This window comes from Marasmius oreades, chromosome 1 (genome assembly GCF_018924745.1).
Source record: "Marasmius oreades isolate 03SP1 chromosome 1, whole genome shotgun sequence".
Lineage (NCBI taxonomy): Eukaryota > Fungi > Basidiomycota > Agaricomycetes > Agaricales > Marasmiaceae > Marasmius > Marasmius oreades.
The window spans coordinates 1,906,534-1,918,359 of NC_057323.1; the positions used below are offsets into that span (position 1 = coordinate 1,906,534).

Below are 11,826 nucleotides of genomic sequence, written 5' to 3' on the forward strand. Positions count from 1 at the left end.
TTACTTGGGAGTGCCTCTACCGGCGTTCAGCTGCTCAGCCAGCACAAGTTTTCTCGCAGGACGGTCATTTCATTACAAAAACTTAAATTTACAACGCTCGTTACGATCTCGTCAGTCTTTTTCCCACCTCCGACCTTTCTGCCATGTATCCCTCTCGCTATGCCTCCCCATGGCATCCTCCATCTCAAGTCCACCTCTTCCCTCACAATCCCTACCCTCAGCCTCTGCCACCTCCCCAGCCAATTGCCCATAAAGTTTGGATTATCGATTGTAAGTCTTGTGGGACTTTTCTCACAAATCGCGGTATGAAGGTCAGCCTCCAGTTACCTCCTAATCGCCCAACTATCTCAGTCGTATTTCTATAGGCAGTGTTACTCTTACATCCCGATGTGGCTCTCTTCTCTTCGGACGCGCTTCCAGTCAACTGCTCCGCCTACAGTTCTAATCCTGACGTTCTTCGCCCAACGACCTCTTGCCGTCCCCCAGCGAGGACTTGTGAGTGCCTCACCCAGACGTTATGCTGCCATGGCTGTGGTGCCGCAATTGGATATATGATTGTGATTCCCGTATGTTTTTTGCTCTCATCCAAACGACCCCACGACGCTGACAATACTCTTTACTCAGTGTATACGCTGCACATCATCTATCACGGCGACGAACCGCGCAACAAACGGACATCGGTTCGTCTTTCATTCTAGCGAGGTCTCTGGATCAGAACGTCACTATATACCCGACGAGCCGGGTGTTATACCCTTTGATTCTGCGTGGGTTCCCTCTTCCCCTCCCACCGATTTCTCTTCATCCTTCGAGCAACCCTCATCGTTGTTCTCGTACGAAGAGTATACCCCACCAGCCCATTCAGAATATCTTCCGACACCCCCTGTTGATCTTGCCGACCTATCGCCGGTCTCCTCGACAATGTCATCACCCACCGCAGTCTCGTTTTCGTTCCCATTCCCTGGTCCGACATCAATTCAACCACGGTATCCGTCATCCCCACCGCCGCTCGTTCCAGCCTCCCCTCCATCAGACGATTCCATTCGTCAGTTCATGTACAGGCACTCCACCAATCTACTGTCCTTATCAACTTCATCAGAAATGTCTCCGCCGCCGCCTCCCGTACTGCCAAACCCAATGCCATATGGCATGCCCTCGGAACCGCTCGAGGCGTCAAACAAGTTGAAGGCGGGTGATGTTTTGTATTGGCATCACCTAATTCGACACGGCGAGATACCAGGTGTAGCAAATGACCCTCGTGCACGAAGATCTCCTTCGAGACCAGTGGGCTATACTACTCAACCTCCTAAATTCTTGTTCAACCGGTGAATCACACCACTTTCTCAAGTCCTCATCTTTTTATACATGTAACGAAAATAACGAACCACCGTTACTCATCACACGACAATTTCCTATCTTTACTGTTCCTTTCTTTGGTGGATTTCGGAGTATTCCTTGCGGGTGTATAACCCTTTCGAACTGTTTATTGGTCATTATTTCTTTTCGTCAAAGGCTTTACGAGCCTCATACCACTGTACAATATCTGCATCTTGACATACGTATGTACATACTCCATTTTCTCAACGATTCTATTCGCACCCCCATAGTTGCATGTGTTCCCATCCACGCGTCACGCCTCACAAATTTTTCATCTCTCTCTTTTCAACTGGGCAGAACGCATGCGTGTCTATGTAATATCTCTTCACCGAGGACTACAATGCATAGTGATATTCTTTACCGAGGACTAAACTATGTACCTGTTTGTACCCGTGTTCATTTCACAGACTTTCAGAATGTAGACTTGACATGGTGAGCTTACCACTTTAAGGAGTTTGTGGAAATCAAGAAAGTTCGGCTACACGCGTGTGTTTTCTGGAAACTTGTGAAATGACAAGTTGCATGTCGGTCGCATGTCCTCGAGTGATCCGTCCCCGTGCGCCGCCGGAATATCTGGGATAGAAATCTCCGGGTTGGAGGTGGCCCTTGACTAGAGGGACTTATCGTCTCGATGAAAACGGATACGGTTTGAAAGAGCCAAGTTTTGCATGTTATGGTGTGTCGATTTGACGGTACTTGGAGTACAGGTGGAGAGGGACTGGGACGAGATATTCAGCCGTCGTGTCCTCATTGCGGAGGCTTTTCCCAACGCTGTTTGGAGGTATAGAGATTCCGAGAAACGAATATGTAGACATAGAGTATCCACTTGATGGGCAGAGTGTTCTTGGATTGTGCGGCTGAGATTGAGCTGCTGTCTGATATCCAAGCTGGAAGCTCGATCGATACACGCCACAGATTTGACGTCCTGTTGTCCGTATACTGACAATCGAGTAACTCAACTTTCACTGCAGTTCCAAAACCGGTAATGACACTCTGCCCACCGTGCGCGTGGATAGGCCAGTCTGGGTATCAAGCCAAATTCGGTGGCACAGAAGCTGTAGGAATGGGCGGCGATGGATTCAGAACCAAAGTTGTCAGTTGGTTGCAGTTGGTTCTCAGTTGATGCCGTTCTTGTTCTGAGGAAAGAATGGATAGATACACAGCGCCCTCAAAGTGATTACGAGCGTAGAGTCATCCTTAACAGGATTCTGAGTCATATTGTGCACGTGATCAGTGCCAATATAAACCGCCGCCATGGTGTGGCGGTCACCTTCATCCATTACCACCACCAGCTATGCAGATTTTCGTAAAGACCCTCACCGGAAAGACCATCACTCTCGAGGTCGAATCCTCGGATACTATTGACAACGTCAAAGCCAAGATTCAAGACAAGGAAGGGTAAGTGGATGACGCCTTCGAAATCGTGTTTGATAGACTGAGGACCCTCTTAGGATCCCCCCGGACCAACAGCGCCTCATCTTTGCTGGAAAGCAACTCGAGGACGGTCGTACTCTGTCTGATTATAATATCCAGAAAGAATCGACCTTGCACCTTGGTGAGTTTTGTGTCACCGCGTAGCTATCTCTCTCTCACAGCCTCATCCTATCAGTCCTTCGTCTTCGTGGAGGCATGCAAATCTTTGTCAAAACGCTCACGGGAAAGACCATCACTCTCGAGGTTGAGTCTTCCGACACAATTGACAATGTCAAGGCAAAGATCCAAGATAAGGAAGGAATTCCCCCTGATCAACAACGATTGATCTTCGCCGGAAAGCAGCTTGAAGATGGGCGCACACTCTCCGACTATAACATCCAGAAGGAGTCTACTCTTCATCTAGTTTTGCGTCTCCGAGGGGGAATGCAGATATTTGTCAAGACACTTACTGGAAAGACAATCACACTCGAAGTCGAGTCATCGGACACTATTGACAACGTGAAAGCGAAGATCCAGGACAAAGAGGGAATTCCGCCTGATCAACAGCGTTTGATCTTCGCCGGAAAGCAGCTGGAGGATGGTCGTACGTTATCGGACTATAACATTCAGAAGGAGTCGACTCTTCATTTGGGTATGTTGCTCGCAATGATGTGGTGTATGTTTTACTAACGCTTGAACCCAGTACTTCGTCTTCGTGGAGGCATGCAAATATTCGTCAAGACATTGACTGGCAAGACTATCACGCTTGAAGTCGAGTCGTCGGATACCATCGATAATGTGAAGGCGAAAATCCAGGACAAGGAAGGCATTCCTCCCGATCAACAACGTCTGATATTCGCTGGGAAACAGCTCGAGGATGGTCGCACTCTTTCAGATTACAACATTCAAAAGGAGTCGACCCTTCACCTGGTATTACGTTTGCGTGGAGGAATGCAAATCTTTGTCAAGACTTTGACAGGGAAGACCATCACCCTTGAAGTCGAGTCGTCTGACACAATTGACAACGTGAAGGCAAAGATTCAGGATAAGGAAGGCATTCCTCCTGACCAACAACGTCTAATTTTTGCTGGCAAGCAGCTCGAGGACGGCCGCACTCTGAGTGACTACAACATTCAGAAGGAGTCTACCCTTCATCTCGGTAAGCATTATTTTGGTTCCCCTAATCGTGGCAACCTTCTGATTTTCTATGTAGTGCTTCGCTTGCGTGGTGGTCTGTAATAGTTGTAGCGAACATTACCACTTATGCTGTACTGCAGTAAATCTCTTAGTTACGCTTCTGTTCTCAATATTAGCTTGAAACAAGTTGTCGTTGTTTTCATCGTCAAACCGATACATCCGGAACCCACATAAAGAGGGCAATATAAACAAATGAAGAAATGATATAATGGCGATGCGGACCTGTGGTGGTCACAGCCGTGTCACGAGGAGAAAAAGTGACGGGACGAGACTTTAAACTCTCCTCTGTCTACCACAACGTCCTCACTCCTTTCCTCCATACCCAGTATTTCCACCTCCATACTTCTTTCCCCTCCACTGACACGCTGCCATTTGCCCCATTGCAATGGCGCCTACTGTGTCGTCGTCGTCGTCGAAAGGGGCCGTTGCATGGCGTCCCACAAAAATAATGAACATGCGCGATTTGTCCAAGGACGATGACTTTTTGAGCCATCTGTTGGTCGAGAAACTTGGCACAGGTAATGTTCCCCTTCTGGTGCACAAAATGGACCCTTCTCGCCGACTACCCAAGGTCCCGGCGCAGGACTTACTGGATATTGTCAGACGCGTACGGATTTTCAACTGTATTCTCCTGCCAGCTGTTTTTTGCTCACCTCAATCATCTTTTTATTCCTTAAAACCAGCTCGTCATAGGCAAAGGAGCCTTGAATATCGTCGTTCGTCAAACGGTTGATGACCTCCTTAGGTTAGAGTTTGTGAAACCCTTCCACGCCCTCCCACAGTTGACAATTCTACGTCATTTCCAGGCTAACACCTATCCGCTACTATCTTCAATCCTACACTCAAAAGCAAATTAACGCGTTCGCCACGTGTGTTTCCACCCGCATCTGTCCGAGCTAGCATTTCAAACTAACCAACCTTTGCAGACATGCATCGCGATATTTCGAGCTCTACCAGCCTGCAGGCTCCATAGAAATCTCACATACTTCACGCTATTCCCATCGCACTGGGAAATCCGAACTCTGTATTCTTGCCACGAAGCCAATGTCACCTGGGACCGTGATTACAGAGCTGAAGGGCTCTATGGCAAATCTCACGGAGGAAGAAGATAGAGAGCTGAAACGGACGGACTTACGGAACTTTGACATTCGGAGGGACTTCAGCGTTATCCATTCCAAGTCTATGAAGAAGAACCACCTTTTTCTTGGCCCGGCCCGATTTGTGAACGTGAGTTCTTACTCGCTACCTCTTCTGAGGGTTCCTTTATTGACACGACACATGACAGCACGATTGTGACAACAACTGTGAATTATTTCGCGAAGGCAGATATATCACGTTTCGAGTCATTAAACCCATCGCTATTGGCGAGGAGATCACAGCGCACTATGGCGACGGTTATTGTACGCACCCCTGAAATTCTCACCTGTTTTCCAGAAGAACTGACACGGGTTACAGTCGGCAAGAAGAACCGTCATTGTTTATGCGAGACGTGTGAGAAGAAAGGGCGCGGCGGTTATGCGCCAGATCACGACGACAACGAGGCAGAAATGTCAGATTCTAGTACGGATACTGATGACGAGTCGGGTACAGTTTCCAATGCTGGAGATTTAGGCAGGGAAGCGACGAGAAAGAAAAATCTGGATGAACGACGCACACGACGTGGCGTGTATGCTGTGATGAATAAGGAAGAAGATCTTTCAGACGAAAGCGAAAACGAGGAGGAGAACATTTTACCGCTCGCTGGTGCTCCCGATATTCCTGCCGCGGTGGAGATTGAACTCGCAGCAGAAGTCGGTTCAGAATTAACTTCGTTGTCGTCATCCACACCGCTTTCGGATGTGATCCAGCTAATCGCATCAACCTCTTCAGCATCTCGTTCGACGTCATCCCTCAGCTCCTTATCCAGCTCAGTCTCAGCTGTCGAAGAAAATACGACATTGTCGACTCCGCAAAGCAACTCGTCTACTCCTTATCGTTCCATTATTTCAACACGTCTTCAGAAAGCACAACAGGACTCTCCCTTGACGGCTTCTCCCTCTCGAAATCGATCAACCTCGAAACGAGCTACACGATCTACATCCATCCAGCTTTATCCATCGAAAGGCAAAGGAAAGGCCAAGGCTGTCGAGACGCCGAGTCATTCATTGCCTTCTACACCGGTCCGATTGGATAAGGGGAAAGAGAAGGAAGGAAGTATAAAGATTAAGAAGGAGGAGGTTGAGATCCGAGTTCTTCGTACTAAGCCCTCAGTCTCTTCGTCACACCAGGATGACCAGAGAAACATTTCATCAAGGCCTCAAGGAGTTCCCAAGGGCCCAGATGGGAAGCCTCTTCCCTTATGCATGACCTGCAAGAATGTCCTTCCGGTGATTTCTGTAGATTCCAAGGTAGTCTGGGGACTCGGCATGGAGAAAAAGAAGAAGTTGAAGCAAGAATGTCCTCGGTATGTTATATGCTTTCATGAGTATTTTATCTCTAGTCTGACCCGCACAATTGTCAGCTGCATGCGGCACATGGCCATTTACGGACAACCTTGGCCTCGAAGAATCCCACTTCCAGGCGCAGCTTCTTTCGTTGTGACACCAAGCGAGGACAACCCTTCAGTCGAGACCTTGCGTCGAGTTACTCATAATGCTTTACCGACTCTGGATCGCAAACTTGCCGCTGCTGCCTCTAAACGAATACGGCATGACGAATCCAGTTTGGAAGAGCCGGTGTCTAAGAAATCAAGATTGAGCCTGTCTTTGTCGCCGGGAAAGGGCCGCAGTCGAGGCAGCGAGGGCAACGAAACCCCGATCAGTGAACCTCCCAAGCGCAAGCGTGGCCGACCACGTTTAACATCCCCTCGCCCTACTAAAAAGGCTCAGGTGATAATTAAGCTTGAGGAGGAGGAAGTCACTCTCCATTCATTCAAGGATCAACCTCGTCGTTCCAATGGACAATTCGGCGGGAAGTCCAATTCCGTTCCCCGAGCTGCTTCGCAAACCGAAGCTTCTCCAATTCGTAACAGAGAGCAAAGAGCACTTGAGAGGGAGAAGCTGAGGGCCAAACTTGAAAAGGGCTCTAAACGGTCGGGCGAGTCTGAAGTGAACGATCCTCCTTCTAGCAAGAGGCGGCGATGGGATGATGAAGGCCACAAGGTTCCTCTCCAAAGAATGGTCCCAAAGCCATCACCGTTTAGGACTCTTAGCGGTTTGATGTCAAAGCCTAACCCGATGCGCTTCGCTACTCAAGCGTGGGCAGGCCCCTTAGTTGCGGAGGATGGCGCATCATCTGAGGAAGACAAAGGACCCGATACTCTAGAGGATGCCGCTTTACCACCTGCTGTCATTGACATTACCACTGGCTTTGATTCCGAGAAGTCCAGTGCAACAGTGGGAATGATACCTTCACTGACCTATAAGCCGAGTCCATTCAACTTTGCACGACGCAAGTGGTCTTCCATGTCCAGGCCTCCTACAGAAGAACCAACGCCGCAACGCGAAGACGAGGCTTCTGAGTTCGACTTGGAGAGTTTGTCCACGCTTAGTTCTTCTGAGGCTACCACTCCAATTACACCCCCTTCCTCAATAGCCGAAACCTTGCTGGAAACCAACCAGTTCTTTATGGATTCAAAGCCAGCGCCAACCCGCTTAATGACGACGAGCAGGTGGGACGAAGTGTATTCTTCAGATGAGGAAGTTCGTGTCCCTTTCCAACCAGTATCACTAGCTTGCTGACGAATAACATAATCCAGGATACGCTTCATTTTATACCCCCGCCCATTTCTCCCCCAAGCTTCGTCCAATATTCGGCAATTGTTGCTGCAGACAAGCAACGTCAGCAACTTGATGTTCTGGGGAAGCTTTCCGCCTCTGATAAATCACTCACTCGCATATCGTCGCGATTTCTTTCTTCTCATCTTTCTGATTCTCCCCCGAGCCTTATCAGCGCAGGCTGGGACGATGACTTATGATATAATGTTATTGTTTCTCGTCAACTTCGTTAGCGTTTCTTGCAATTGAACTGTATTTATACTCAGGTAAATACCTAATTGTTGTAATTCGCGTTTGATTATGTCCATATACAGGTCGTAATGTTAATTCATACCCTAATGTCGACTGCAGTTGAAAATTGTTCAAGACCTCCACTTTACCATCGCCTCAAAAGATACATATAATTGCTTCGACTGTGCACCGTCTGATTTGAGTGAACTTTGCCCTGCCTCAGAATCTCGTCTGTCGACAGTAAGTTTACCGCGATGACCGACCTGGAATAAAGTAATTAGAGGAGAGACTTGAGAGAGAACAGTGGCTGGTTCGCCATCCAGAAGATCAATGCCGCCCTCCGAAGCATGTAGGTTGATCCTGAAGACAGAGCGTGAGTTAACGATAAATATTCTTGCTGAATGATGACCATCTCTCCTACCATCTTGCACATCGAATCGACCATTGCCAGCCATCGTCTTGGGCAAACCTCTGAGAGCTAGTCATTCATTGAAAAGCGACGCAACTTAGTCTCGACGAGTTTATGGTTTAAAGCCCGGTATAGAAGAGCATTCGGAATGGTATACTGGTCGAACCTGGAGGATGAATCTGATGTATGATTCAAATTCAACCGCGTCACTGCGTCTGTTGTTCGCGTTGGCCTTTTCCTCACCAGGACCAGCAAAGGTCAAACCACTCTCTGATTTTCCTCTTTTTTTGAAATACGCAGGACAATAGTGTGTTCCCGCGACACCGCAGGGACATGGAATTAGAGTAGTACCGTCGCAGTCGCGGTCTCAGCATGCCTAACACCTGGTAGGCAAGATGTTGGCGAGCAATGGGGCCAAAAAATCTTATCGTGAGTGCAACACGATTTCAACTCTTGCCCCCTCAGCTCTCACCAATTCACCTTATGCCTGACACAACATATACACCTAGAGGAAATTTGACGGCTTCGAGACTATTGTCATGAGCAGCCTTAAGAAATCAACGCTAATTTCCATTATTCAGCACTACTCTCGCTCGAAGACAATGGTCGTCTGCACCCTAAAGACTCTGGAAATCATCGTCAACTCATTATCTGCTATTCAGATTCTTACAAGTGCCGAAGCTCCCCAAGCGGGGCCACCTACCACCGCTCTTCAGAGCGTGAAGCTCGCAGTGATAGTGAAAAGCCTGTATCGCCTCATTTCCAAGAACTGCCTCAATCTCAATCCTGAAAGCTCGCTCGCCTTTGAAGGACCAAATCATTCTCGACCTCGACCTCACCTTCGCTTTGGGCAACTCCCGCTCATACAGTGCTTGAATCCACTGTTTCAAAATCAAATTGTCGGTCCGAGAGCAAGGCTCTTGGTGGGCACTATTTCAGTCAGTCGCCACTCTCACCATTTTGTAGAGCTACCCTATGGAACGAATGATAACATTTTCATATCAATCTGAGAACTTCCTGCCTAGCAAGCGTCCGGAAGTCATCGGACATCTTGGCGGCTGCAGCGAGCTACCACTATTATTTGCGGCACCTGCACGGGAGGGTGCAGTTGCAAGTGTCTGGGCAAGCAAGTTGCGCCCTGGGTGGTAGTGAGTACGATCGCTCAAAATACAGCCTCGAAGTACACTGACTGTACGACCAGGCTGACAGCACCGGTACTGCCATTGAATTCTGTGGCGGAAGTATCACTTGTGGCCACAATGCCATTCACAGGCTCTTCATACGAGACAGAGGCGACGGTCTCACTGATTCTCGTTACAGCACCACTGTTGAGGACTTGGGGCTGTTTTGAAACGTGCGTGTGAGTCTATCGACGCCGACGACGAGCACAGGACTTACTAAAGCAGCGACCATGTTATCGACAGTGTTTCGATTTGAGGATCTGTTGTGGACCGTTGTTCGCTTTTGAAGTTGATTCGAAGGCCAGAATCCCTAAGGGTTTATATATCAGGATCTATGGCCTAGTCCCCGGCCTTCTGACTCGCACATAAACGTGCCATACCGGTCAGCCGCCGTCTCTACAGCACCCATGGACTAACAAGACAAATGCCACATATTGAGGTCGCGTAGGGAGTTGTGGGGATTGCGGGTCCCATTCAAACATTTCACATCATGAGAAACGCCGAAATCTTCAGTGAGGCGGTCCCATCAGAGGGTTGATTCAGTGGAGTAGGGTAAGCCTTGTTCTCGATGAGAGACCTCAGGCGTGCTCGTCGCTGGGGTGCTAGGACCACCCTACAGCGAACGTGTTATGTATTGTTATTTTTATTAGGTTTTACATTAGGATACCCGTGCTATGTACAACCCCACCGTGGCAAGTGCAGAGTGCGACCACAAGACGAGGTCAGTAATAGGATAAATATATTAAACAAGTGTCCAGCCTTATAAATCTCTCACCTCCACAATACAGAGTTGATATTAATCTCTATATCGAGTCAGAGCTTATCAAATGGAAGAACAAGAACCGTGGTGTCATCGACACGCCTGCCCGATCTAACAAAAAATTGCGAAAAAATCGCGTCCTCTTTGGTACCATCCAGTGCGTGAAACAGCAATTCCACAGCTGCGTTGCGACCGTGCTCGTCCCAGCCCGCTCGTTCCTCCTTCCCTTTATTGAGCCACAACGAGATGGCTTCTGTGATATGCTCGGCTTTGTGTGTTCGTGAAAAAATATCGGTCAATCCGTCAGAGGAGAGAATTAAGCGGGCGTTCGTAAACGAAGGTCGAATGTGAACAACGTCGGCCGTAGTAGAAAGGTACGGCGGTGTCTTCAGGCGATTGGCGAGGTCCCAGAATCTATAGTTCGGGTGGAATGGAGGTTCCGCCAGGGCAAAGACACGCTCGGTGTAAACATATGGAAGTTTGAAGACCATGTCACCTAGAGCTAAGAGAAGTTGAGGTCAAGCCGGTTGATCATTTGCTCAATGGTGCGGGGCGTCTTACCTCTTGTAAGAGTAATCAGTCCCAACGTCCTATGGTTACATACACATTCCTCTTCGTTTGCGTGTTGTTGCTTAACACGCTCGACCTCATTTTCGTTACCGCAGTTGTGCACATGGGTAAGCAATCTCACACCCCAGCCTTCTTCTGAAGGCTTTGGCTGACAGATCACTCGTGAGGGATAGTTGTCAGGATAGCGGAAAAGAAATGAACCTTGGTACGCACATGCTTGACAATCGCCCAAGTTCGCAATATGAATTGCCTTGAGCGGGTCAACCAGAGCTATCAGCGCCGTTGTGCCGGTCCTCGCTCGCAATATCTTCACAGATGATCGACTGGGCTCATCGGGGTCTTGGATTACTCGTCTGATTTCGTCGTCACTAAGCTGAGCTATTTCCTGCTCCCCGCCAGGAAAAAATCTCTCAACATCGACGCGAATGGTCTCATCAACCTGGGTGATGCAATCCTGCAGAAGCTTTGCTATCACTGTATCAGGAAGCCGGTCCTTGTCCAATAGCTCGGAGGAGATGGCCATCTTGATACTGGCCGGCAACCTTTCCTTCACAAAATCCACGGCCTCTATACCTGCACCATGGCCTGAACGCCTTTAGCATGGCTGGCGAACGAGTTACTTTCAAAGAGTACTGACCATCGAAGATTGCGAGAAATTTCCATTTGCCGGTAGAGAAGGACCAGTCGGCGACGAAGTGTCTGTCCTCGACCTCATCAGTTAGAGGCTGGAAAACAACCGTGTCAACGCCACAGGCGTGCTCAGCGGTGATTGCAGGAGATAGCTTGGTGCGATTTTGTTCAACATGGCCTTGGAGTGGGGGGAGCAGAGATCGGGACATGATGCATGATGCATGATGCAGATGGATGGAAGTACTACCCAGGCGGGGGTTGATATGGTACGTAACAGACAAAACGTGCTTCCCGTTAAACTCCAGC

At 48.7% G+C, this 11,826-nt stretch overlaps 4 protein-coding genes across 4 annotated transcripts; 2 read left to right on the forward strand and 2 right to left on the reverse strand.

The window, feature by feature from the left end:
• The first annotated feature begins 33 nt into the window (after window positions 1-33).
• Window positions 34-2,540, forward strand: E1B28_000564 (uncharacterized protein). Its single transcript, XM_043146416.1, has 3 exons — window positions 34-311; window positions 366-566; window positions 625-2,540. The coding sequence occupies exons 1-3, from the start codon at window positions 144-146 to the stop codon at window positions 1,324-1,326; spliced, it is 1,071 nt and encodes a 356-aa protein (XP_043015118.1). The 5' UTR covers window positions 34-143; the 3' UTR covers window positions 1,327-2,540.
• Window positions 2,541-4,257: 1,717 nt separating this feature from the next.
• Window positions 4,258-8,083, forward strand: E1B28_000565 (uncharacterized protein). Its single transcript, XM_043146417.1, has 8 exons — window positions 4,258-4,591; window positions 4,668-4,729; window positions 4,791-4,853; window positions 4,911-5,211; window positions 5,270-5,384; window positions 5,440-6,427; window positions 6,485-7,664; window positions 7,721-8,083. The coding sequence occupies exons 1-8, from the start codon at window positions 4,370-4,372 to the stop codon at window positions 7,937-7,939; spliced, it is 3,150 nt and encodes a 1,049-aa protein (XP_043015119.1). The 5' UTR covers window positions 4,258-4,369; the 3' UTR covers window positions 7,940-8,083.
• Window positions 8,084-8,635: 552 nt separating this feature from the next.
• On the reverse strand, window positions 8,636-9,849 carry E1B28_000566 (uncharacterized protein). Its single transcript, XM_043146418.1, has 2 exons — window positions 9,778-9,849; window positions 8,636-9,721 (listed from the first exon to the last, which is right to left on the reverse strand). The coding sequence occupies exons 1-2, from the start codon at window positions 9,790-9,792 to the stop codon at window positions 9,542-9,544; spliced, it is 195 nt and encodes a 64-aa protein (XP_043015120.1). The 5' UTR covers window positions 9,793-9,849; the 3' UTR covers window positions 8,636-9,541.
• A 267-nt stretch (window positions 9,850-10,116) lies between these two features.
• E1B28_000567 (uncharacterized protein) lies at window positions 10,117-11,807 on the reverse strand. Its single transcript, XM_043146419.1, has 4 exons — window positions 11,528-11,807; window positions 11,104-11,463; window positions 10,882-11,049; window positions 10,117-10,822 (listed from the first exon to the last, which is right to left on the reverse strand). The coding sequence occupies exons 1-4, from the start codon at window positions 11,727-11,729 to the stop codon at window positions 10,374-10,376; spliced, it is 1,179 nt and encodes a 392-aa protein (XP_043015121.1). The 5' UTR covers window positions 11,730-11,807; the 3' UTR covers window positions 10,117-10,373.
• Between the last annotated feature and the right edge of the window lie 19 nt (window positions 11,808-11,826).